Source organism: Podarcis vaucheri (genome assembly GCF_965113315.1).
Source record: "Podarcis vaucheri genome assembly, chromosome: 16".
Classification (NCBI taxonomy): domain Eukaryota; kingdom Metazoa; phylum Chordata; class Lepidosauria; order Squamata; family Lacertidae; genus Podarcis; species Podarcis vaucheri.
In genome coordinates, this window is record NC_138754.1 from 23229522 (window position 1) to 23252258 (window position 22737).

The 22737-nt window shown below is 42.5% G+C and overlaps 1 protein-coding gene across 10 annotated transcripts in view; it reads left to right on the forward strand.

The window, feature by feature from the left end:
* Positions 1-22737, forward strand: part of CIT (citron rho-interacting serine/threonine kinase) — a 117528-nt gene that overhangs the window by 51038 nt on the left and 43753 nt on the right. For 9 of the 10 annotated variants that reach the window (XM_082202974.1, XM_082202978.1, XM_082202976.1 and 6 more), the window contains 7 exons: positions 1538-1633; positions 4578-4694; positions 5902-6011; positions 7787-7961; positions 9836-10033; positions 13759-13812; positions 20396-20593. In XM_082202974.1, coding sequence (XP_082059100.1) covers positions 1538-1633; positions 4578-4694; positions 5902-6011; positions 7787-7961; positions 9836-10033; positions 13759-13812; positions 20396-20593 — 948 coding nt within the window. The remainder of the gene's footprint in view (positions 1-1537; positions 1634-4577; positions 4695-5901; positions 6012-7786; positions 7962-9835; positions 10034-13758; positions 13813-20395; positions 20594-22737) is intronic. The other variant, XM_082202981.1, reaches the window with a different exon arrangement.

The following is a 22737-nucleotide window of genomic DNA, read 5'->3' on the forward strand; positions in this document are numbered from 1 at the left end:
GGCCCTTGAAGGATGAGGCACTGGCGACATTAGGAAGGGCACAAGAGATGAATGGTGGCGTTAGAAAAGGACACATCAGAGAAATGAAAGGCCCCTCTTGCTTAATGAACCACTGGATCAGCCAGATGGATCAGCCTCAGCGCTGCCTTGTAGCATAGGAAATTATCCTCACTCTCTCTAGTTGATTCTGACAACATCCTTGCAAGCTGGTGCATATAGTAGATAGGCCATAGCGGTTGTTGATGACAGCAGTCGAGAAAACGGAAGTTCCCTTTTAAAGCCGCCACGCTTATAGTGCAAGCTGTGGTTTTGGGGATCTATCCAAACTGGCAAAGAAATGTGTCTCGTTTGCAAGCAGCTTTAGACACACTTTTTTTTTAAAGGTGGGATTCCCTTTCAATATATTTTCACATGCCTCTAGATGAGCTGTCCCATATCAGGGTATCTTCCTATCTCCTCTTGAGCAAACTCAAGACCTGGGAACTGGGGATCCCTTTGGAGGAAACGGTGAGGAAGTAAATTCCTAAATTATTGGAAAAATGGGCACCATACCGTTTCTCTTGACTAAGAAAAGATCCCGCTCAAACTGGGATCTGCTCTGAAAAAGACTAAAGCTAGACAAGCGAGACAATTGCCAAATATACATTTTGTCTGAGGTTTTTTGGAAGTGTAGGTGGATGCTGTCAGTGGCTATGGTAACGGGCGAAGAACAATCCTTTAAAATTATTTATATTTGCCTCTGAGCTTATATTGACTTTTAAGTGGCTACTCCTCGACTCGGGACGGATCCAGACACACCCAGAAGCACACAGATACACACTATAATACTGATTGTAAGTTAAATATGAAGCTGCACTCTGTGGCCTAGAAGGAGATGCTCTGGATTTATTTATTGAAATAAGGGCATTACATTCCAGGCCTTAGATTCAAATATCTCACTTAGATTGTTGAGTTATTTATAAAAGTATTTAAATACCACCCTCGCATAAAATTTCAGGTTGACATACAGCAATAGAAAACCATAAAAGCCATTAGAAATACTGCAAAACAATCATTAAAGTGGCTGGCTTCTCAAGAAAACGTTTAAACAGCTGCATACTATTTATATACTTTCATGAATATGCATTTCAGGCATTTGCTTCTCATGAATGCAAGTGGATTCAGTAATGTTTCGAACCATTCAGTGACTTCTTGATGGCATCACTTGCCAAAGGCCTTGAAAGCTGTTTCAACCCTTCTTTTGTGTGTGCAGGCTGTTGAATCAAGAGAGTGACTGAAATCAGTTTTGACCTGTGCCCGAGCAAAATAATTGTAGCCTAAGTCTCTTTAAAAATGTGTACTTGTGTGACAGCGTGTGTTGTTGCTGCAGCATCTGGAAAGAGCCATCCAAAGGGGCGTTTGTCTGATGAGGCCTGACCCGTAATTGTCTCCCCCGGAGCAAGAAATGCGTAGTTTGTGGTGTGCATTTCATGAGTGTGCTTGCGGTGCCATTCCCCCTCTTCCTTAATCTTTGATACGTTTAAACCTTTGTTTCCAGGAATTAGAAGAGAAGCATCGGGAGGCACAGCTCTCCGCACAGCACCTGGAGTTGCATCTGAAACAGAAAGAGCAGATGTATGAAGAAAGGATCAAAGTAAAGATACCTTTTTTATCTTCAGGCGTGCTTAAAAGATGCATGGCCCTCTGCACAAAACCCCTAGTAGTTGTGCTTTTAAAATTTCCAGCTTCCTTCTCCCTCGCTCCTGCACTTCTGAGGCATTGTCTCTGTCTCTCTCAGTGTTTGGAGTGGGTAAACATGCTTAGTTGACTTGTTCTGTCATGCTGGTGGTGCCTTGTGGTCGGAGATGGTTGCTTTGCAGGTGTCAGAAGTAGTTTTGCAATGCTATTTAATAAAGTATTGCTTATTTGTGAAGTCTTAAAAGGCCAAAAATCAGAAAGGGGGAGTGAGAAAAGAGTTGCTGTGTTTGGGTCACATAACTACAATGGTACCTTGGTTCTCAAACTTAATCCGTTCCGGAAGTCCGTTCCAAAACCAAAGCCCGCTTTCTCATAGAAAGTAATGCGAAATGGATTCATCTGGTCCAGACTTTTAAAAACAACCCATTAAACAGCAGTTTAACATGAATTTTTCTCTCATTGACCCATAAAATGAAGGCAATAAACAATGTACTGCAGTCACACAATCAATCAGTCAGTCAGTCAGTAGCTGAACTGGGTTCCGCAGAGTCACAAAAATGAAACAAAAAAGAGCTACAAAAACCAAAATAAATAGCAAAAACAGAGCAACCTCAGCGTAACACTCAAAACAGAAGTGTGGCACTCAAAATGGAGCACACTCGGCTTCTGAAAAAAGTTTGTAAACTGGAACACTAACTTCCGGGTTTGCAGTGTTTGGGTTCCAAGTTGTATTAGTACCAAGGCACCACTGTACCACTGTAGTCAAGTTTTTTTTTTCAGAGCAGTGTTGTCTGCCAGTGATTCAAGGGATGCATCTGCTGCCACTGTTTTTTTTTTTTTTTTTGGGGGGGGGGGACACGAGTGAAATTATGCTGCACCATCTCAATTAAATGATAGGTGCCACTTATTGGGGAAACTCAAATTGCACAATTTTTGTCCTTTGGTTTCCCCACCCCAGCTCACCCTTTATGATGTGAGCAGCACTACTGTCCATTTACACAGTAGTCTGATATGTGAAGGAAACTCCTTAGAATTGCTGAAAACACCTTTGCTTAAAGCATGATTCAAGATTTTTAAAGATGTTTCTTAAATACCACGGAAAGGGGGGGAAAGTTATATGGATGTCAGGCTGTTATTATTTATTACTAAAATCTCTTATATGCTGCCTTTAAATTGAAGCAGGTACTTGAAAACAAGGCATAGAGTAAAATGGGCGCTGAAGTATTTGACTGTAGCAGCAATAGAAGCCTGAACAGTTGGACTCCAACCTCAATTATCTTAGGTTCCCCTTCAAACTTAAAAATACAAACATTTTTATATTGTGAAACACACAAACTATGTGACTGTGGGGGGGGGGTGAGGTAGATTAATTCCAAATTGCCAAATGCTCGTATTTTAGTAGTGGTTAAAAACAATTTTCAGATACCAATACACGCATACCACTACTAGAAGTTAGTTTGCTATGTAATTTCTGGTGATTGTCAGAAATGGAATTCGAACCCACACCTCTAGGGTGTAATTTCTGGTGATGTAACAAAAAGGCAATCTTTGTATTTTATTCTGGGAACCCCGTTGATATTCCTGTTAACAGCCAATATGGCATATTGTGCCGCTTTGCTCTACGTAATCAAAACACCTTTCGATATATTTGTGAAGGAAAAATGAATTGCATCGAAACACTTTATCTAGCAGACCTGAGCATAGCTAGTAACCGGAGGGAGTGTGACCTCTTTAACAGAGGTGGCCCCAAGCTGCTTTGTGCAGTGGGTTTTGGGAATTCTTACTGGCAGAGTGAGAGGCAGTTCTGGTCCATGGAGCACAAATTGCTGGTGGGAATTTTGAGCAGCTTCAGTTCTCCCAAGTCAGCTCCAGTAGGTCAAATCTGTCTCCTACTTCACATTTATTAGTTCCCAGTAGTGTCCCATGTTCATTAAGGGCCCAACTACTCGAAAGTATAGACTCTTTGTCACCCAACCCTCGCCTTGTCTTAGGAGGCGACTTCAATGCCTGGATCGGCATTGTTTCCCCACAAAATACAATATTATCTGGACTAAACTTGGAGGACGAACCTGAAATCTGTCAGAGGGCAGCAATGGACACCACCTCTAACCGCGCTTGGAAATATCTTTGTGAACATAACCTTTTGTTCTGCAATGGGCACGGTCAAGGGGATCAAGAGGGTAATTTTACTTTTATCTCCCCCAGAGGTTTTACTAGCACCATAGATTATATCCTAGCTTCTAATAATGTGCCAATTAACCGAGATACCATCAGGATAATTCCCAGAGCTGAAAGTGACCACTTTCCACTTGAGTTATCTCTGACATCATTAGTTTCTCCTGTCTTTCCCAAATTATTGGATGTTCATTAAGGGAAGAATGTTTCATTTAACATAACATATGTGAGCAGAAGAAGCTGCTTTAAGCTGCATTAGGCCACTGGCCCGCCTGGTCAAGTAACTGTCTACTTTGGCTAACAACGAGTATCCAGGGGTTGAGGCAGTTGTCATTACTGGTCCTGCTACTTCAGTTCCTTTAACTGACAATGGCGAGGACTGAACTTGGGACCTTTTCGTACACAAGGTTTGTGCTCTGCCTCCATGCTACGGCCCTTTTCTTTGAAGCGAGAAAGGAGGAAGGGCATAGTGCTTTGCATAAGACTCCTGCCCCAAATCCTAGAGAACTGCTGCCAGTCAGTGTAATATAGACAGCCCTGTGCTAGATAGACCAGTGGTTAGACTTGGTGTAGGTCAGCTCCCTTATATTCCCAATGTTTGCCATAGGAAAAGATTCAGGCAACAAAATGTCTTGTGCCAGCCTTAATTCTGGAACCGTCCCCTTGATGACGACTGGCAATAGGCACGAAGGAAGAAAGTAAGCATGTATTTCTTTTTCTTTTAGGTGCTTGACCATCAGATGAAAAAAGATCTTGCAGACAAGGATGCGCTCGAGAACTTGTTGAGAAAGCATGAGGAAGAAGCCCATGAAAAATGCAAAATTCTTGCAGAACAGAAGGCAGTATGTGAAGCTCCGATTTACTTACAAACACAAACAAGCCGGGATATGTTGTGGTTTAAAGTTGGCTTTCAAATCCTGGCTTGTTTGGAAGCTGTGAACCACAGTTCTTGGTTTGCATGTAATGGGAAGCTATGGTTAACTTGCAGCTTCCTGGCTTGTCTCCCCATTCATTTTGATGGGACATTGTGGGTGAATGGAGCTTGTGCGTATCTTGGCTTTTTAAGCCAGAATTTGATTTCCACGAACTGGGCCTCTGTCAGTCAGTGTCACTAAGGTGACAGTGTGAGAGAAAAATATATCCCTCTCAACTCTCCCCATGCCATTCATAATTACATAAACCTTGTCATATCACTGCCTTGCTCGCCTCTACCTTAACCTGTGCTGCACAAGAGCTTGTGTTGAAAGACGCCCTTATATTGCAGTGTGGTGTCCTAGATCAGCTTTGCTTGAGATGCAGTCAGTGCACTCATCCTAAATGCTTATTTCTAGAGCAGCAACTCCTAGAATTGGGCCATTGAAGAGCTTCCTAAGAGCACTTTGAGAGAACTGCATTGTAAACAGCTTCTGTGTGGTCCTTAGCCAAAGGGCTTGTTTGTGCTAAATTGGGATCCCTTGAAATATGTCCACAAATATCCAAGGGGTAGTGTGCTCTTAATCTAGTTTTAATTTCCTGTAAAAATAAATATGAGCAGATTATTGTTGGTGCCTCTGTATGGGAATCCCCGTTTGGCTTTGCTAAACCAGACATGCTCCATATAACTGTGACTGCATTCCCCAGCTTGAATAATTTGATCTGTTTCAGCAAGACACCATGCTATATATTCATATCTGGAGAGAATTGCTTTGTTCTGAAAGAAGCACACACAGCATTTTTCAAATCCCCATGACATCAGCTTGTCTGCAGGAGCCCTGTGCACATGTGCCGTGGAATGCCTGCATACAGCAGAAGTTTCTGGGGAGTGCTGTAGGGTGAACACACAACTAACATGAAGTGATGAGTAGCTTCTGAGCCCTTCTCCAAATTAAGAATGTGTCCCAGTTTTGCATGGCAAAGGAAGTTCAGTAATGGTAAGTGAGCTTGTCAGCCACCACTAAACTTATTATGTAAGGAATCCTTGCTTAAGCCTCCAAGGAACCCCTGGGCTCTTCCGAACATAGTTTGAAAGCCACCCTTAAGTCATATTAACTGTAGGTATCTTTCTTTCAGATGCTCAATGCCATGGATTCAAAGATTAGGTCTCTGGAACAGAGAATAGTGGAACTGTCTGAAGCTAATAAGCTTGCAGCAAATAGCAGCCTATTTACGCAGAGGAACATGTAAGCATGAAGCTGTCCTTTGGCTCACAGCCCCCTGGGGAAGTTTGGAGTGCCTGTAACTGCTAGTGAAACAAGCCCTTTTCTGTGCTTTTCATAAAGAACCGATGACTCGAGGGCATTTTTCTAGCTGGAGAGAAATTCCCTGAAATCTCCACTGCCTCCTGTTCGGCTACTGTGTCTATTAGCTCTTGCTAGTCAGAAATGTCCCTTTGGTGTGAGGTGCCTTAGTAACCTTTCCCTCTTTTTTATTTTTTGGCATGCCACTTGATTAATTTTTGCTTTAAATTTTTATTTTCAGTTCCCGAACCTCTGAGACATTTTCTGAGTGAGGAAAATTGAGATTACGCAAATTTCTTGTGCGTGCAATGATAGCTTTAGGTAGGAGAATTAACAGCTGTGACTTGTCTCCAACTAAAGTTCTCTTCAGAGGAGACCCATTGAAATTAAAGGACATAGTCAAGCTCATTCGTTTCAGTGGGTCTACTCTTGAGTAGGATAGGAACTGGATACAACAGGACAAACTCCTGAGGCTTATAGTTATAAAGCAGGGGGAAAGCAGATACTGTATACTACTGTTTCCAGGTGTGTTGTCAGTATTGTGGTTGTGAGCAGCATTAGGTCACAAGGGGGAGCAGCTCTTAAGGGTTGCTCTTAACTTTGAACATAAGAACCATTGGCCCATCTAGTCCGGCATCCTGTTCTCACAGTGACTGACCAGATGTCTATGGGAAACCCTCAAGCCAGGACCCAGGCACAAGAGCACTCCCCTCCCACTTCTATTCAGTTAGCTTTTTGTCCTAAAGCCCAGTTGTAAAGGTAAAGGGACCCCTGACCATTAGGTCCAGTTGTGACCGACTCTGGGGTTGCAGCGCTCATCTCGCTTTACTGGCCGAGGGAGCCGGCGTACAGCTTCCAGGTCATGTGGCCAGCATGACTAATCCGCTTCTGGCAAACCAGAGCAGCGCACGGAAACGCCGTTTACCTTCCTGCCAGAGTGATACCTATTTATCTACTTGCACTTTGACGTGCTTTTGAACTGCTAGGTTGGCAGGAGCAGGGACCAGCAACAGGAGCTCACCCCGTCGTGGGGATTCGTCCAGTTCAGATATAAAAATAGTCCAGTTCAGATATAAAAATAAAGGGTGGTTTATGGCAGGTGTGGGGGACATGTTGCTGAACTAGTAAAGGTAAAGGGACCCCTGACCATTAGGTCCAGTCGTGACCGACTCTGGGGTTGCGGCGCTCATCTCGCTTTATTGGCCGAGGGAGCCGGCGTACAGCTTCCGGGTCATGTGGCCAGCATGACTAAGCCGCTTCTGGCGACCCAGAGCAGCGCACAGAAACGCCGTTTACCTTCCCGCCGGAGCGGTACCTATTTATCTACTTGCACTTTGACGTGCTTTCAAACTGCTAGGTTGGCAGAAGCAGGGACCAAGCAACAGGAGCTCACCCCGTCGTGGGGATTCGAATCGCCGACCTTCTGATCGGCAAGTCCTAGGCTCTGTGGTTTAACCCACAGCACCACCTGCGTCCAGTTGTAGGATTAGCCAATTTTCATTTGTAATTAGGGAGAAGACTCAAGTCACATCCGTGCTCTATAGTCGCAGTTTTGGTGATAAATGTGACCTTTTCAAAATAAAAGTGTTCATATGATTGGATGGGGTTGATTGCTGATGCATCAGCACTCCTGGCCTAGGGAGCCATTTCTTCTGCACCCCAATGTAAGAAAAGGCTTTTGGCCAGGACTAGAGTACATCTTCCCCCCCACTTTTCAGGAAAGCCCAAGAAGAAATGATTTCTGAGCTCAGGCAGCAGAAATTTTATCTGGAAACTCAAGCTGGAAAATTGGAGGCCCAGAACAGTAAGCTGGAGGAACAGTTGGAGAAAATCAGTCATCAGGACCACAATGACAAGGCTCGCTTGTTGGAGCTGGAGACTAGATTGCGAGAGGTAAAAGTTTGCTTGCCAATGTCGGTATTGCTGCTGCTTCTATAAATGAAACTGAATTGTCTAGCTGGCACTGGCAAAATGGCAGTGTGGCAGATTTTCTCTGTCCCTGTGGTAGCTCCAGGTGAATGAAGGTGAAGCTTCTCAACCCCCTTGAACAGGATGATAACTGTGGAGTGTCTGTTCATAATTTCAAGATGAAACTGCCTCTTGTCATAGGAGAAAGTGGGGTGACTGCTCAACATGATTATTTTAGGTCTCATTGGAATGGCTTTCACAGGGCTGTTTGGGCATAGTTTTCAGTGGTACGCAGAGTAGATCAGTCTGTAATTTGGGTCTGAAGACTAACTAGACAAGTGACTCTTTTCCTCATTGCATATTTTAATGTTGGCCTCCTTCAGAATGGTACGTGAAGCTTTTTCTAGGATGACATCCTTAAAACTGCATGTTAACCTACTTGGTTGCCATAAACATCTGACAGGCTTAATTATTCAGAAGTGGCAATGCTTACAGCAGATGGAAGATCAGTTTTGGATTTTGAAAATGTGTTGCTGACGCTTTTTGAACTGCAGCCGAAACAAGAAATGACAGAGAGAGAAACTCAACAGCCTGCTTAGCTGGACGTTTAGACAACTACAGGCGGCACCCCAGTTATGTGTGATCAGTTCACTTCTGACTTATATACTCATGGTGCTGGAAAATAAATAATTCAGTTCAAACCCAGAAATGGCGGGAGAGAGCCGGTGAGTCCTTGTGGCCTCCCCAGAGCCCAAAGAGGACGTCAGTGTGGGCAGAGGAAACCCCAAAGACTTTGTTTATGCTGCTCAGCCTCCCCGCCTAACAGCTGGTGTGCAGGGTATTGCAGCAGCAGCAGCCGCTTTCCTGTGCATCCTCCAGCCTCCTGCCAGCCCCAGAGTTTCAATTCTAGTTGTGGATATTTTTGGATACAGTATTTTTGGTATGGGTTGAAGAGAAAGTGGCATAGAGGGTGTTTAAAGGTTATTTAGACGGTGCTCCCCACTTTACACGATCTATGCACACAGTGTGTGGTGGAGAATGTAACCTCTGCGTAAGTGGGGAGCCACCTGTATTAGATTATATCCTCGCTGTCAAAAATGTAAATTTATTAAGAAACTGGTGTCCCATAGTATTAGGAAGGAAGAAGTGAAAATTAATGTTGATCTGTGTATGGAGAGAGGCAAATATTCTGAGGGTGGTTTTCACTGGAGGAATGAGCTGCAAGGAATGCAGGTGTTGTTGAAAAGGGATATGAGAGTGAGTTAAGGTGGTGGTGGGGGGGGAAGCTTTCCAAATGAAAGCCTGTCCTTGCATGCAGTTGAGCAATTCATGTACATCTGGCCACATGGGTGGTGGGTTGTGATTGTCACGGCATAAGCTTTTGTGGACCAGAGGCCACTTCAATAGAGGTGTAGTATGATCCTCTACCACAAAGCAATTTGTGACCATTCAGTTAGAGTTTCAATGTTTGCAAAATAAGCCCATTGAACATGCATGGCAGTGGTAGTTCATGATAATTCACTCAGCAGTGCTAGGATGATTGTGTTCAGGCCTGTAGCAGGACAGGAAACCACTGTCTCATTTCAGACCCAAATAAATTCAGCTATTTCACCCTTTCAAATTCCTCCGGAGAATGACAACCGCCAGGTCAGAAGCAGAGTATCCAGGGAGATTAAAATGTTCTCCTTCTGCTTTGTGAATATTATCCTATCTGATATCAGATTTATGTCCAGGTGTTCCTCTGCATGGAGATGACTTTTTTTGTCCTACATAAACAGCAGAAGGACATTGCTGAAAGATCTTAAGCAAACTTCCATTTTGAAGTTCATACGTATCAATACTGTATTTAAACTCTTCAGGTTAGCCTTGAACACGAAGAACAAAAATTGGAGTTGAAGCGGCAGCTTACAGAATTGCAGCTCACCCTCCAGGAGAGGGAATCTCAGATTTCGGGGTTGCAGGCTGCCCGCGCAGCCCTGGAAAGTCAACTCCGGGAGGCTAAAACTGAGCTAGAGGAGACCACGGCTGAGGCAGAAGAGGAGATCCAAGCTCTGACGGTAAGCTCCAGAATTCTGGGCTGGTGTGAGGAGCTGTGCCCTTGAAGCATACAATCCAGTGATGCTCTTGAGTGGCTTGAAATTGTAATATTGAAATATACCCTTGGTTGAGAATGATCATCTGCAGATGGCTTAGCTTGATATGTTTTGCTTTGCTTCATCTTATGTCTCTGATGTTTGTTGAAAATGTGCTCCTAACAGATCTACACTTACTTTTTTTCATATGGATCAGCCTCCATAGATGTGATGTTTTTCTTTGTCTGGGTTTGTCTCTTCAGAGTAAAGGAAATATGCCTGATCAGGCATGGGGACTTCCTTTTAAGGAGTAGAACGTTGCCATTGTTTTACTTTCTACTTGTCATCTGGCATGTTCAAGATTTAGACAGTCATTTTGGGTTCAGTGAAAGTACCCATATATGGTGTCTTCAAATTCCTCCTTTGGGGCACCAGTCTCATTCCTTCTACCTGTTTCTTTGAAACAGGAGCACAGCTAAGTGACATTGAGAAGAAGTATAACTCCATTTCTGTTGCCATTTTGAAACCCAGTCCAGACAACAAAGGCTTTTACATCCAGGCCTTTTTAGAGGAGGGGAAGATGATCCGTTGGTGAATGATCTTTCGGAAGAGTTTACCCAGCATAACATGAGGATTGTAACCAGCTAAGCTTTGTACTCCGAGTAGACCCATCGAAATTAATGGACCTAAATTAGCCACGTCTATTATTTTCAGTGGGTTTACAAGCAGTGGACTAACATTGGAGTGCTCTGTTTTAAAGAGTGCACCAAGAGCACCTAAAGTCCTTACGTGAGTTGAGATGCTGTCATGAAGCTGTAGAAGGAAAAGTTGGGAGAGTGAATGATCAAGGCTTCTGAAAGGGGGAAGAAATGCCTGCAGTAGACTTCTTCTCTGTGCTCTGAATCATGCCTTGATATCAGAATATAAACTAACAGTGAACTCAAGCTGGGGCCTGCTCTTATCCAGCATTCCTTGGATTCTGAAATACCATATGCTCTGCCTTTCATAACTACTTTAGGATTGTACAGCATTGGCATTGAATTATCCTGGTTTAGAGGCAAGAAGTGCGACAAAAGGGTCCCTCTGTAACCCTATTCAACCCCCAAAAGGGCAGTAGCTCTGAGAATTGATGCCAGCTTCGTGTGGATTTCCCTTGAGATAACCCAGTATAGGGCATAGATTCCTCAGCCTCCAAATACAGCATATTATTGAAGTACACTGTCTTTATTTTCATAGAAGTTTGGTGACATTCTGCCAATATATATAAAAATTAATGGTCAGATTTAACTTATAAAAAGGCTGGTTACAGGTAAGTAACTGATGTTTCAGAACCATCATTCCTGTGGATTTGTGTCCCTTTTTTCACAGAAGTACTGAGATTTTGTTTGGGTGGGTGAGGATTCTCTTTAATATTGTAGTTTCATGCTGCTGTGCTGCCCCGTTTTTAAAGGAAGCTGGTGAAATAAATGTTGCCTTATACTTGTTCCCTAACAAAGGTGTCAGTTGTATATCTTACTATGCAGAAATAGTGAATCCTTCATTAAGGTACTCTTTCATTTTTTATCCCCTCCCCTGAACTGAACCTAAATGTATACTATATGCTACTGATTTTTTAAAAAAAGATCTTGCCCTTGCAAAACAAAAACCCAAATAAACAACTATGTGCTTTATGAAGCTGGATCTTCACTTTAAGGTTTGCCAAATTGTTGGGTGGTAGATATTATTAACTCCTGCTTTGGCTGCCAGCTGTGGCTTCGTGCATCCAGCAGTGCTGGAAGTGGGCTTGTGTCTCAGTGGATGCTAATGAAAGGAACAGTGTCTTTCATTAGGGACCCCTTTAACCGCTTTTGCAGCTGTACCTTGGGGCTTGAGGGATTAAGCAGTAGACCTGTGCATGTATTGCTTGTGGTATTGGTATCCTGTGGAAGGAAAGCCCGACCTCTTCTGCGTTCAGAGATGCACATAAGCTGAGTGCTAACCATTAGGAAATGCAACTATACTAGCGCAGGAAACTTGTGAGTAATGAATGCCGTGCTCTATCCCATGAGTGGTCAACCTGAGGCATGGGTGCCATAAGTGGCACAGGCAGTAGGAGTTTGTGACGCTCCTGGACTGAAGCCCAAGGCTCCGTGGGTCATGCTAGAGAGCATAGGGTGACTTTTCACATGGGTGGTTGTACTGTAATGCTTTCTGTAATGCGATTGTCCAAAGTTACCTAGAATCTATAATTGCATTGCCTGCTCCCAAACTAATGGAACTTGGGGCTCCAGAGAGACGCTGATGCTCAGAGTAGAAAATGCTGGGCCAGTTCGACAAATCTATAAGGAAGCTTTCCATGGGAAAGGGTCACAGTGTGGCTTGGAAACGCCCATAGTGCCAACCTCTGCCATGCTGTGCTGCTGCCTGCTCTCTGGCTCAGTGGATGCGAGGCAAAACCTAGCCCAATGGTTTCTTCGGGGGTTTTTTGGAGGGTGGTGGGAGAGATCTACACATGCGCTGTAGTGCCTGTTAGAATAGCAATGTCTTGTACGTTGGACTTCTGACACACTTGCGAAAGGTTGGCCACTGCTCTGCTTCTCTATCCGATCTTTTCCAGTGCAGATACGGAAATGTGGAATATTTGGCTTCTAGGCCAATAGAAACAGGGGCATGCTGTATGAGATGATTTTACTTAGCACTAAAATGACAACCTGCATTTCCTCAAAAGAGCTCCTGTTTCAGTCTAATGATTCAAACACCCCATTAAGAATTGGGTATTAAATCTAGTGGAATGCTGGGAAGGGGGGAGGGGGGTCTCGTTTGAGCCTCTTTCAGCTGATTGGTGGAAGAAAAAGTTCATTTTCTAGTCATTCACTTCAGACTTGGGTTGAGCAGCTTTTCCGCCTTGGGTGTCTTGGGAATGAATGGGTTGGCTTGAATAAAGAAGAAATATCCAATGAGCAACCAGTAACCTGAGAGTCCCTTTGCTGCGGCTTGAGACTGCCTCAATCGGACTGATGGGAGAGGGTCCAGTGGCTGGAAGATGAGCTTTGTCTTTGTGTCACACTTTGCTTGCAAAAACACTTAAAACGGTGCATGCCTTTTCGCAGTTGTCTTGAAACGAAATGCTTCATGTCTTTGAATGTTAGACTTCCATGATCCAAGCAATAATAAGCATAAAATTATTAGTTGGTTTGGTCACTCCTTGGGGAAGGCATCAGGCTGCTTGTTAGGCTTGTGGTTGTGTGGCTGAATTGCTTGGTAAATTTGCCTAATCTCCATGATAGGCTTTTCTAACACTTTGTGTTTGTGTGTGGACTCTTAAATACATGTGTAGGGTTTATTTATTTATTTATTTTTAAATCCCATGAAGTAGCAGCTCAGATGTGGAAATAAAAAATGCAAGGCAAACCATTTCAAAACTCTTATTAAATGGCTACCTTCTGAAGGCCGCTGAAAAGGAATATTTTGGCATTTGCCACGAAGCAGTGCATTCAGTTGTACATTTAGCTCCAGTAGCTGAGAACACGGAAGCATGAGGATGCCTTAAGTCGACACAACGTTTGGTTCTTTTGTCCTGGTAGCATTCATAGCCTGCAGCATCTGCCTTTTTAACTTTGCTTGCTGGTAGATTGTTCTGCAGTTCATTTAGAAAGAAAGAAAGAAAACAGCTGTTGGATTCTAAAAGTAATGTATGAAAAAATTGATGATCAACTTCTTACCTCCTTTAGGCTCATAGAGATGAAATCCAGCGTAAATTTGAAGCCCTTCGTAATAGCTGCACAGTGAGTATTAAATACGGATCATTGAATTATTTTGAAATTAAGGAGAAGGAAGGAAAACAATCTTAATTTTGCTCCTTGAAGACAAGGGTTCATGACATGGCCTTTTGCTTTCAAGGAGTTAGCAGGACCAAGACTGATTGGATTGCTTCTTTAGATCTCAGGTGAATCTCAGCTTAGAGATTTTATCCTGATTTAAAATTGACAGTGTTTCTCAAGTTTTTGAAGAAGCCAGTATGAAATCTCATTGTAGTGCAGCTAATAAGAATGGTGTAGCAGCTGCAACAAGTGATGTATATATAGAGATAACATTTCCCCCCTTACAGGTGAAGGGAACTATCATAGTACAGTAGAATGGAAAGGCGAAGGAGGGCATTTAGCTAGGCTCAAATGTTCCTAATATGTAGCCTGACTACCAAATGACCTGTAGGCTGCAGCAGTGGCAGTATTTCATCTGTATGTAATAAACGGTACGTACACTTGTCACATTCGAAGTATGACATGGGTGTGCCAATAAACAGATCAAGCAATTGTTGCATGTAGTCTTATTTTCCATTACTGAGATGTGTAACGGGAAGTAGCCCTAAAGTTTCCCACAGAACCATGCATGTAGATTATTGTTTTCAGTTTCCTTTTCCTGCCATCAGCATTTTGGTGAGCCTCTTAAGGCTCCTTGACTGCTTTTCAAGACCTCTACATTTTGTGCAATTGAACAACACACACACACACACACACAGAGAGAGAGAGAGAGAGAGAGAGAGAGAGAATTTTCCTCGTAGTTTGCCTTCAAGATACAGATCCAAAGTGGTCTGCCTTGAAATAAATATTTTTTAGGAGTTGAAATGTCTCTAGTGTTTTAGATTTTTAAATCAGAAAGCAAGTAAGTAAAAGGAGGAAAGGCTTATGGCTAAGCACTCTCTGTAAAAGAGGTAAGTGTACCCCAAAAGTAGTAACTAGGCAGCTTTTAGAATTGGAAGATTCCCTCCTTTATCATCTTGGCTGCTTCATGTACTGGATTTCTTCATAAAATACATGCCACCAAAGGATCTCCTTTCACACATCATTCAGTATGATAGAAAGAGCTATACTACAGCCATGTGGCTCCAAATATCTCTTGCCAGTTTGTGTGTAACCTTTAGCTGTTCTTTAAGTTAGCAAAAAAAGTGCTGGTTTATGCATGCATATTCATCATTTGATGACCACAACATCAGGTGGTGATTTCAACCTGTGGAAGGGTCTATTGCAGGTACTACACCACAAACTGAACTGTCACATCAGTGTATCACCTCAAATACAATGCTTTCCCGTTCACACATTCAGCTGCTTTGTTGTCTAGTGTACATTTCAAGTATTGGAGGTTATCCTCGCTAAAGATGCTGAAGAATTTGGAAGGAGTGCTGTTGTGAGCAAAAGCATGAATGGAAACTTTTTTTGTTCTCGTTGTAGGGAACTAGATAGTTGCATAGGTTTTGCGTGTCCTTATGCAGAAGTCATAATGTTGTAACAATAGTGAGAGAAGCTACTGGAGTTAGGCAAATAATAGGGAAGGTGAAATAAATGGCTCAGAGTGTCATTGGTACCAACGCTCCCTTGGTTTATAAGGACATAACCTTACACCATAGAGGAGGCCAAGGCTAGAGGTTGAAGGCTTTGTTTTTGCAGCAAAGCCATATTGCTTTTTCTTTAAAAAAATAATCAAGGAACGGGTGTGTGTGTTAAAAATCCATTCCCTGCTGCTAATAATCACCAAAGAACCCTGGACCTGGATCAAAGAACCCTGGAGGAGCAAAAAGGACATGAAAATGAAAGCCTATTGGAAGAAATTGGGCGTTTTCTTCAATGCAAGTTGATTTTCTGTTGTATTGTGGAATAGTCACCAAATAAGTTGCCGTTTCTGGGATTTCTCTGGGAGCCTCCTTCATGTTCACCTGAGTTTTCCAAGAAGGTTGAGAAGACTTCTGGAGGTTTTAAGGGTTATGGGTTTTAAGGGTTCACGTGATAGGAAAAATGAGGTTTCAAATAACAGATCTCATCAAGTGTGCCTGTACCACTATAGTAATTCATTTGTCATTTCACATACTTGATGAGAATTGCTTCTTTAAACCTGCCCCTGAAGAAGGACTATATCCCAAAACCTCTTGGGACTGTATTAAACATTTCCCCAAGCAACTGGTATTTTCTCCTCTCCCTGTGAGCTTCAGCTTGGGTGTACATGCTTGTTTTGCATAAATGGGAAACCAAAACTGCAGCTGAAATTGGTGTGGTTTCCTTTGTGCTGGAGGGACAACTTTTTTTTCCTGTCGATCCATTGCGTGCAATTTTTTATTCAAATTCAAAACAGACTGCAACCCCACTAAGTGTCTCTTTGTTTTATTCATGCGCAGTCTGCCAAGTTCAGAAATAGGATAGAGGTGCACGTGTAAAAATTGAAAATACAAACATGGAAAGCTAAGGAGTTTGCCATGACTTCTCATAAACCCAAACCTCTTTCATCGCTTTTGGTCTATGCTCATTTCAGCCATATAAGCAATTGCTTCTTTGCATCAGCTCGGCTAATAGACAACTGTGTGTGGGTTGCTTCCTTAGGAAGTTGGAGCATAGTCTTCCAGTTAGGCCCTCACTGTTTTATCTCTTGTGCCTAAGCTTTTGGTGCCTTGATACTGGAGGTTTTGCTTCCAGATCCCATCTGTGATGATTCTTGATGGAGAACTGGAAGCTGCATATTGCAGTTGCTTTCCTAGATGAAGGAATTAGATGAACAAGCCAAGGGTTGTTTGGAGTTTGGAAAAGATGAATGGTTTGTGCTACCATATTTTGCTGTTTATGTATATAGAGACCATACTGCATCAAGACTCCTAGACTGTTTTTATGCTTCATCCTAAAGCAAAGGGTGCAATATGTCTGTTGTCATGCTTATTCCCAGGAGACAGGAGGAAACGGGGGCATACCCGAAATAATTGCTTCACACCTTTTATATAGTCAGCCACCTGCTGCGATACCTGCCCTTTGGAATCCCCTCCCCTTGGCAGGCGCTGTCTCTGTTGTCTTTTCCGTGCCTACTGACACTCTTCTTCCAACAAGCATTTTAAGTAGGGATCTTTTCTAGCCTGTATTGGAATGTATGTAAGTATTGTATCTGTGCTCCCTCGCTCCTGCCTTTACTCAAGCCTCTCCAGGCTGCAGAGCAGGTGTGGAAGGAGCTGCCCCAACAGTTCCATCAGACCATTGGTGGTTCTTTGAGGATCTGATGGTATGTGTGCTCCCTGGTCTGGGCTCACTTGGATTACTGTTGCTTCTGAGCAGAGTCATGGTGTTTTGTCTTGCACTGTAAAGTATGGATCGCTATGCACTTGTAGTTATGATGCACATGGGAAATGCCTTTATTAACTATCTGTCAAGGGAAGGGTTTGGGGGATGAGTCAGTGGACAAGAACTTTTACCCAAAGTCTTTCCTTGGTGGATCAGACCAATGGCCCACTTAATCTAGCAATTGTCTACAGTAGAGATCAGCCCAAACAGCACAGAGAAACTCAAAAAGAAGATATCAGGATGGAAGTGATACATTGCTGCTTTTGTCCTCTGCACACCTTGCTAATTGGGGTCATGTCACCTCAATATAATCCGTTCCATTTTATTTATCATACCTGATTGAGCCACTGTTAGATATATGCACAGGGGCTAGTTGCCATGACAACTTCCTGTGGCAATGAGTTTCATAATTGATTATACATTGAAATAGGAAGTGCTTCCTTTTGTATGCCTTCTCTCTGATGTCTGCTTTGCTAGTTAAATGAGTTCCAGTGTATTCAGAGTGATTTTCAACATATTGTTTTAGGTTCTTTAAATTCCTTCTTAGCTAGTAGCAACATGATGAGAGATCTGCCAACACATATTCATGTTTTCTTTTAGTCCACGCTATTTAGAAACTGAATAAAATCTGGGTCCACGTATAAAGGAACATTTGTAAAGGAAGCAAGTGCTCTGTGCCACTGTTGGTCATGATAAAAGAATATTCTTGGCCTGATGTTTCAGAGTTATGTGTGTAATATGTTAACAGAAATCCCCAACACCCTATTTAATCAACTGCTCACCTAACCTTTGATAAGTCACAAGCAGTTGGACTAGGACAGGATTAGGTAACATCGTGCCTGCCAGATTTAATGGGCTAAAACTGCTACCAGCCCCAGCCAGCATTGGCTAATGATCAGGGATGATGGGAGTTGTAGTTCAGCAGCATCTAGAGGGCACCATGTTGACTATTCCTGGATCAAAATATCTAGAAGAAAAAGCCGTGTACTCCACAGTGATTTTGTTTTAACACAGACACCTTCCTCTTAAAAAGAGAAGAGGGGAAGAAGTCCTCCTGGATGGTACTAGAAATCAGCAATTTATTTTGTGAGATCAGATTAAATGTCCTCTTTGGGAGCAAAGGGTATTTTGGTGGGATCCTATTTCAAACAGCTTAAGCAAGTGCAGCAGGATAAAATGTACAGATCCTTTTACCCCGTGATGAAGACCTTCAGTCCAAACCAGTATTCGTTTACAACGCTGAAGAAGCACTTTCCCCTAATTTCTCACCCCCACCCGCTGTTGCCCCTCATCCTCTCCCAGCAACTTTTCCAAACCACCAGTTGGAAGATATTATCAGCGTTATATGTTTTCTAAAGAATAAAATTTCCACCCATACCTATTCTACTATACCTTTTTTGTTGTGCAACATTACAGTAGTGTGCTTTAAGTTACACATAAGAAAAGGAATTGTCTGCTTTTTAAAATGGAGGAGGTCCACATTTAAGTGGTAATATGGGGCATACTTTCCTGTTAAATATTCCCACCCTCACTTCTTTCTTTCCTCTTCATTTTCTTCTATCTCTCTCCCCCTTAAACTCTTTCCCTTAAACTTCACTTCCAAAAAAGAATTTTAAAAAAATGCTGCGGTTGTGCTTTAGAAGACTAGTAGGTGGCCAGTGTCTTTTAGAACAGCTTTTTTTAATCTGTTCCCGTGGTTATAGCGAGTGTTGCCTCTGTCTGTAGTGGAATAGTGTGAGCAGGTGTTAAAAGAAAGCCATGCTTTTCTTATTCCAGAGTTACTGTGACTTTCTGTGTTTTTTGTTTGGTTTCTGTCTCTCTCTCCCCAATCCCAACCCCTGTCCCAATATAGCTGTGTACTAACATGGGATAGTTGAATTCAGCATTTTGCTGGGAGTGGGGAGATGTTTCCAGATTGCTACAGTACTGCTTAAAATAGTGGACATCACTTGTTTGCACAAAAGCATTGTTTCCTGGTTCTTATTTTAACGCTGATATTGACTTTCCTCTTATAATCTGTTGTGCTGCCAAACATTTTCCCTCACGTTTCATCTTGCTGTCCTTAACTCTGCTGACATTAGAAATCCAGTCTTTGTTAAATCAGTGTGTGTGGCTTTTTCTAGCGGTTTGCAAGTTCTGCTTGGTTTTCTTTTTTTCTTTTTTTAACATGCTTTAAGAGAGTGGCATTCCAGATAATGCACCTCTCTTCAAAGAGCTCTCTGTTGGGTATTAAGAAAATCTCTCTTTTGAAAGCTAGCATCACCTTTCTTCAGATAGCATAGTGTAAGGTTTGGAGAGAGAAACCAATCTGCTTATGCCCTTTTATCACCATGCAGCAAGTTTGGGGAGAAGACCATTAACTGTGGACTCCCAGTTCCTGGATTTTGCCACAACGATGCGCTCTCAAAGTCATGCCATAGGACACAAAAATTTTACAATGCAATGTATTTTGTACCTTAAGGCTGAGTTAAGCTAAGCTCTTCTGGCGACAAAGGTCCGTATCCAACGTTCTCTATCTGCTAGGGTGGGATCCCTTGTGCTAGCAGATGACAAAGTTTAAAAGTTGCCCAAGGGAAGAATGGATGTTCCTAAAGCCAAGAAGTATGAACCTGAACAGTGTGGTGATGCTCAATAGTGAAGCAAGTTGAGTTACATCAGCTTAAAACTGGGTAGGTGCAGACTTAGTATGAGCAATTTTTACTTGGTGAAAAATCCTCTACTTGATGTTTTTAGACGCAGCCATTTAGGGCTGTATCCGACATGCTCTTGTTTGCTGGTGCAAGAGCTCTTGTGCTAGCAGACAGCAGAGTTTAAAGGTTGCGCAACAAAGGAATCAAACGCAACAGTTGTGCTAGCAGAAGCTTGTGCAACAGCTGGCTCTTGTACAATCAGTTGCACGACAATCTTTTGGCAATGTGCTCATGGCTTTATCAGAGCATCAGAGGTTAATCCCCTGTTCACTCATCTCCAGAGTGAATTCAATAGCCAAGATTTGTCTTAATTATCTCACATCAGCAACTTGCCGGCAGAAGATGTTCAGTCTGCTGTGTTCCTCTCCCTGAAGTCCCCAGATTTTCAAAGTGTGCATCTGTTAGGTATGTATCAGCCTACAAGACTGTATACTGAGCTTTACAGGAACCCATTCTTTAGGGTTTGAAGTTTGACTTTCAAAAAAGACTTGGCTAGTCCCCATTTAACTTAAGAATCTTGGCCTTATTAACCTTTTTTCCTTAGTCCCCATTTATCTTAGGTTCTCTGGCTTATTATTTTTATTTAGGTGATTACAGACTTGGAAGAGCAGCTGAATCAGTTGAGTGAGGACAACGCTGAGCTGAACAACCAGAATTTCTTCCTGTCCAAACAACTAGATGAGGCTTCGGGGGCAAATGATGAGGTCGTGCAGCTGCGAAGCGAGGTAGACCACCTCCGTCGCGAGATCACGGAGCGAGAGATGCAGCTGACCAGCCAGAAGCAAGTAGGTGTTCAGAATTTGCATTGTAAAGTCCAACTTTCTCAAGGCTTTTGTCAAAGTGTGATACTAAATATTCAGTCACTGGAGGTCTTTGTAGGGCTTTGATGGTTTGCCTCCTCCTCAGGGTCAGGACTCTCCTATCACCAGCTCTCATCTCACAATTAAAAGCACACAGTCCTGAATCAGATTGTACCAGAATTGGACAACAGAAGCAGAATAACCTAAAGAATTGCCTGTTGGACTGGAGTGTAGGCCAAATATGTGACCAAAATATAGGGTCGGGGGAGAGGAAAACAGAGGAGGGGGATCCCAAAAGTATAAGTAACCAAAGGATGAAGTCACAGGAATCGAAGTGACAATGAAATGATATAAAAAGCATTGTTGTTAAAGCAAATGTACATGCAAACACGCATGAGTGTGTGCATGCAAAACACAAAAATACAAATTATCTAAGCTAAAACTACTATATAAGAATACAAATTATCTGTATAATTTGGAGAACTTCATTTTTTCCCCTTCTAAAGTTAGACAGTGGAACAGATGGAATCTGCTAAGACAAAACTCACATTTTATTGATACAGTGTGGTATACAGCCGTCAAGTACTACACAGAACTTGGCAGGTTTAGGACTGGTCAACATGAAGGCAGAGACTAGAAGCTTTCCAGAGGGGTTGCTTGATAGCAGGCACCATCATTGCCATCTAATCTTGTCCGACTTCCTCTTTTTCCAGTTGATTTTTTTTTTACCTTTTAAAGTTGTAATGGGTTTGCATACAAAGTAGCAGTTCCCTTCACTATACCATTATTTTGAGCATGTGCAAAGTTTCTAGTTAACAAGAAGTAAATATTTCACTTAAATCACAGGTCCTGACTTTGGCTTGCTTTAATCTTTCACCTAATTAACCGAGACAGTTTTATATACGGTATAGTGCTTTTGTAAGTGAAAAAATGAGGTGCTGGTACACATACATTGATAAAAGTGCCATTGGTGCCAGCACAAAACGACTGCCATAGGCAGCAAAAAGCGAGATGCCAGTACTCTGTACCAGTAAGTACTGTCATGGGGAGGGGGAGCCAGAGAGTGAACACCTTATTTACTAATCTTGATGGCGGCAAGATTTTACTGAGCCTCTTTGCTTGGTGAATTTCACACATCTGTTCTATTGAGGGGTATTTGAAAATCTGGTTTTTATTTTTATTTTTTAAAAATATTAGCTTCTAAAATGGTTGTCTTGAAGCTTTTATTTATCCATAGTCTGAACCTTACCCAGAAAGATACAGGAGGAGCATCCAAAATGTTGCCGGCTGCTATTAAGGCATGTGGCAAACTGATAGCGGAACATCACTTAGAGTCAACAGCAAGTTGTCTAGTCAACTGTCTGAATGGCAGTAGACTTTGTGCGCAGTAAAATTGAATGGAAAAGAAATATGTATGAGACATTGCTAATGAACACAAGAGATTTCATCCGTAAGCACCAGAGCCTGCCACAAGGAGACATGTCCCCATTGACATAGCTCACCATCTCATGTTCCTGTTTCCTCAGCCTTAGGGTCAGAGGAAGGCACTGAAGGGGAGCCATTTAGCCTATTCAAGCATTTGTCTTCACACCACCACATCACTCAGTTCTACACACTTGAAAAATTTTCTCCCCAAGGGGGCTTGCCTTGTTGTGCTTTTCATTTTTTCAAACCAGGCTTTGAAATTGCTGGTGGGATTTTGGTGTCGGGTTGTTTGCTTTAATGTGTTTCTTGTTTTATCGCTTGCTATATTTTTGCCAATTTGTTTATAAACCAACCTGATCCTGGTTTTAACTGAAGGGCAGAAGACAGATACAATTTCATGGAGTTTTTTGACTTAAAATAACGACCATATTTGATGTCAGAGCAGTAAAGATTATACGGCACAACACAAATGGTTTTTTGTACGTACTTCTGGAGGATTCTGCAGTTTCTCTGAAGCTTATCAGAGATACCTGAAAAATCATTCCTTAAATACCCAACTGATCACTGTGATCTGCAAGTGAGGGCCTTATCAAGAGGACAGGCCTTTAGTGTGGTGGCCCCTCCCTTTTGGAATTCCCTCCCATTAAATATCAGGCACTGTCTTTTGAAGACCTTCCTGTTCTCACAAGCTTTTCAAGCACAGG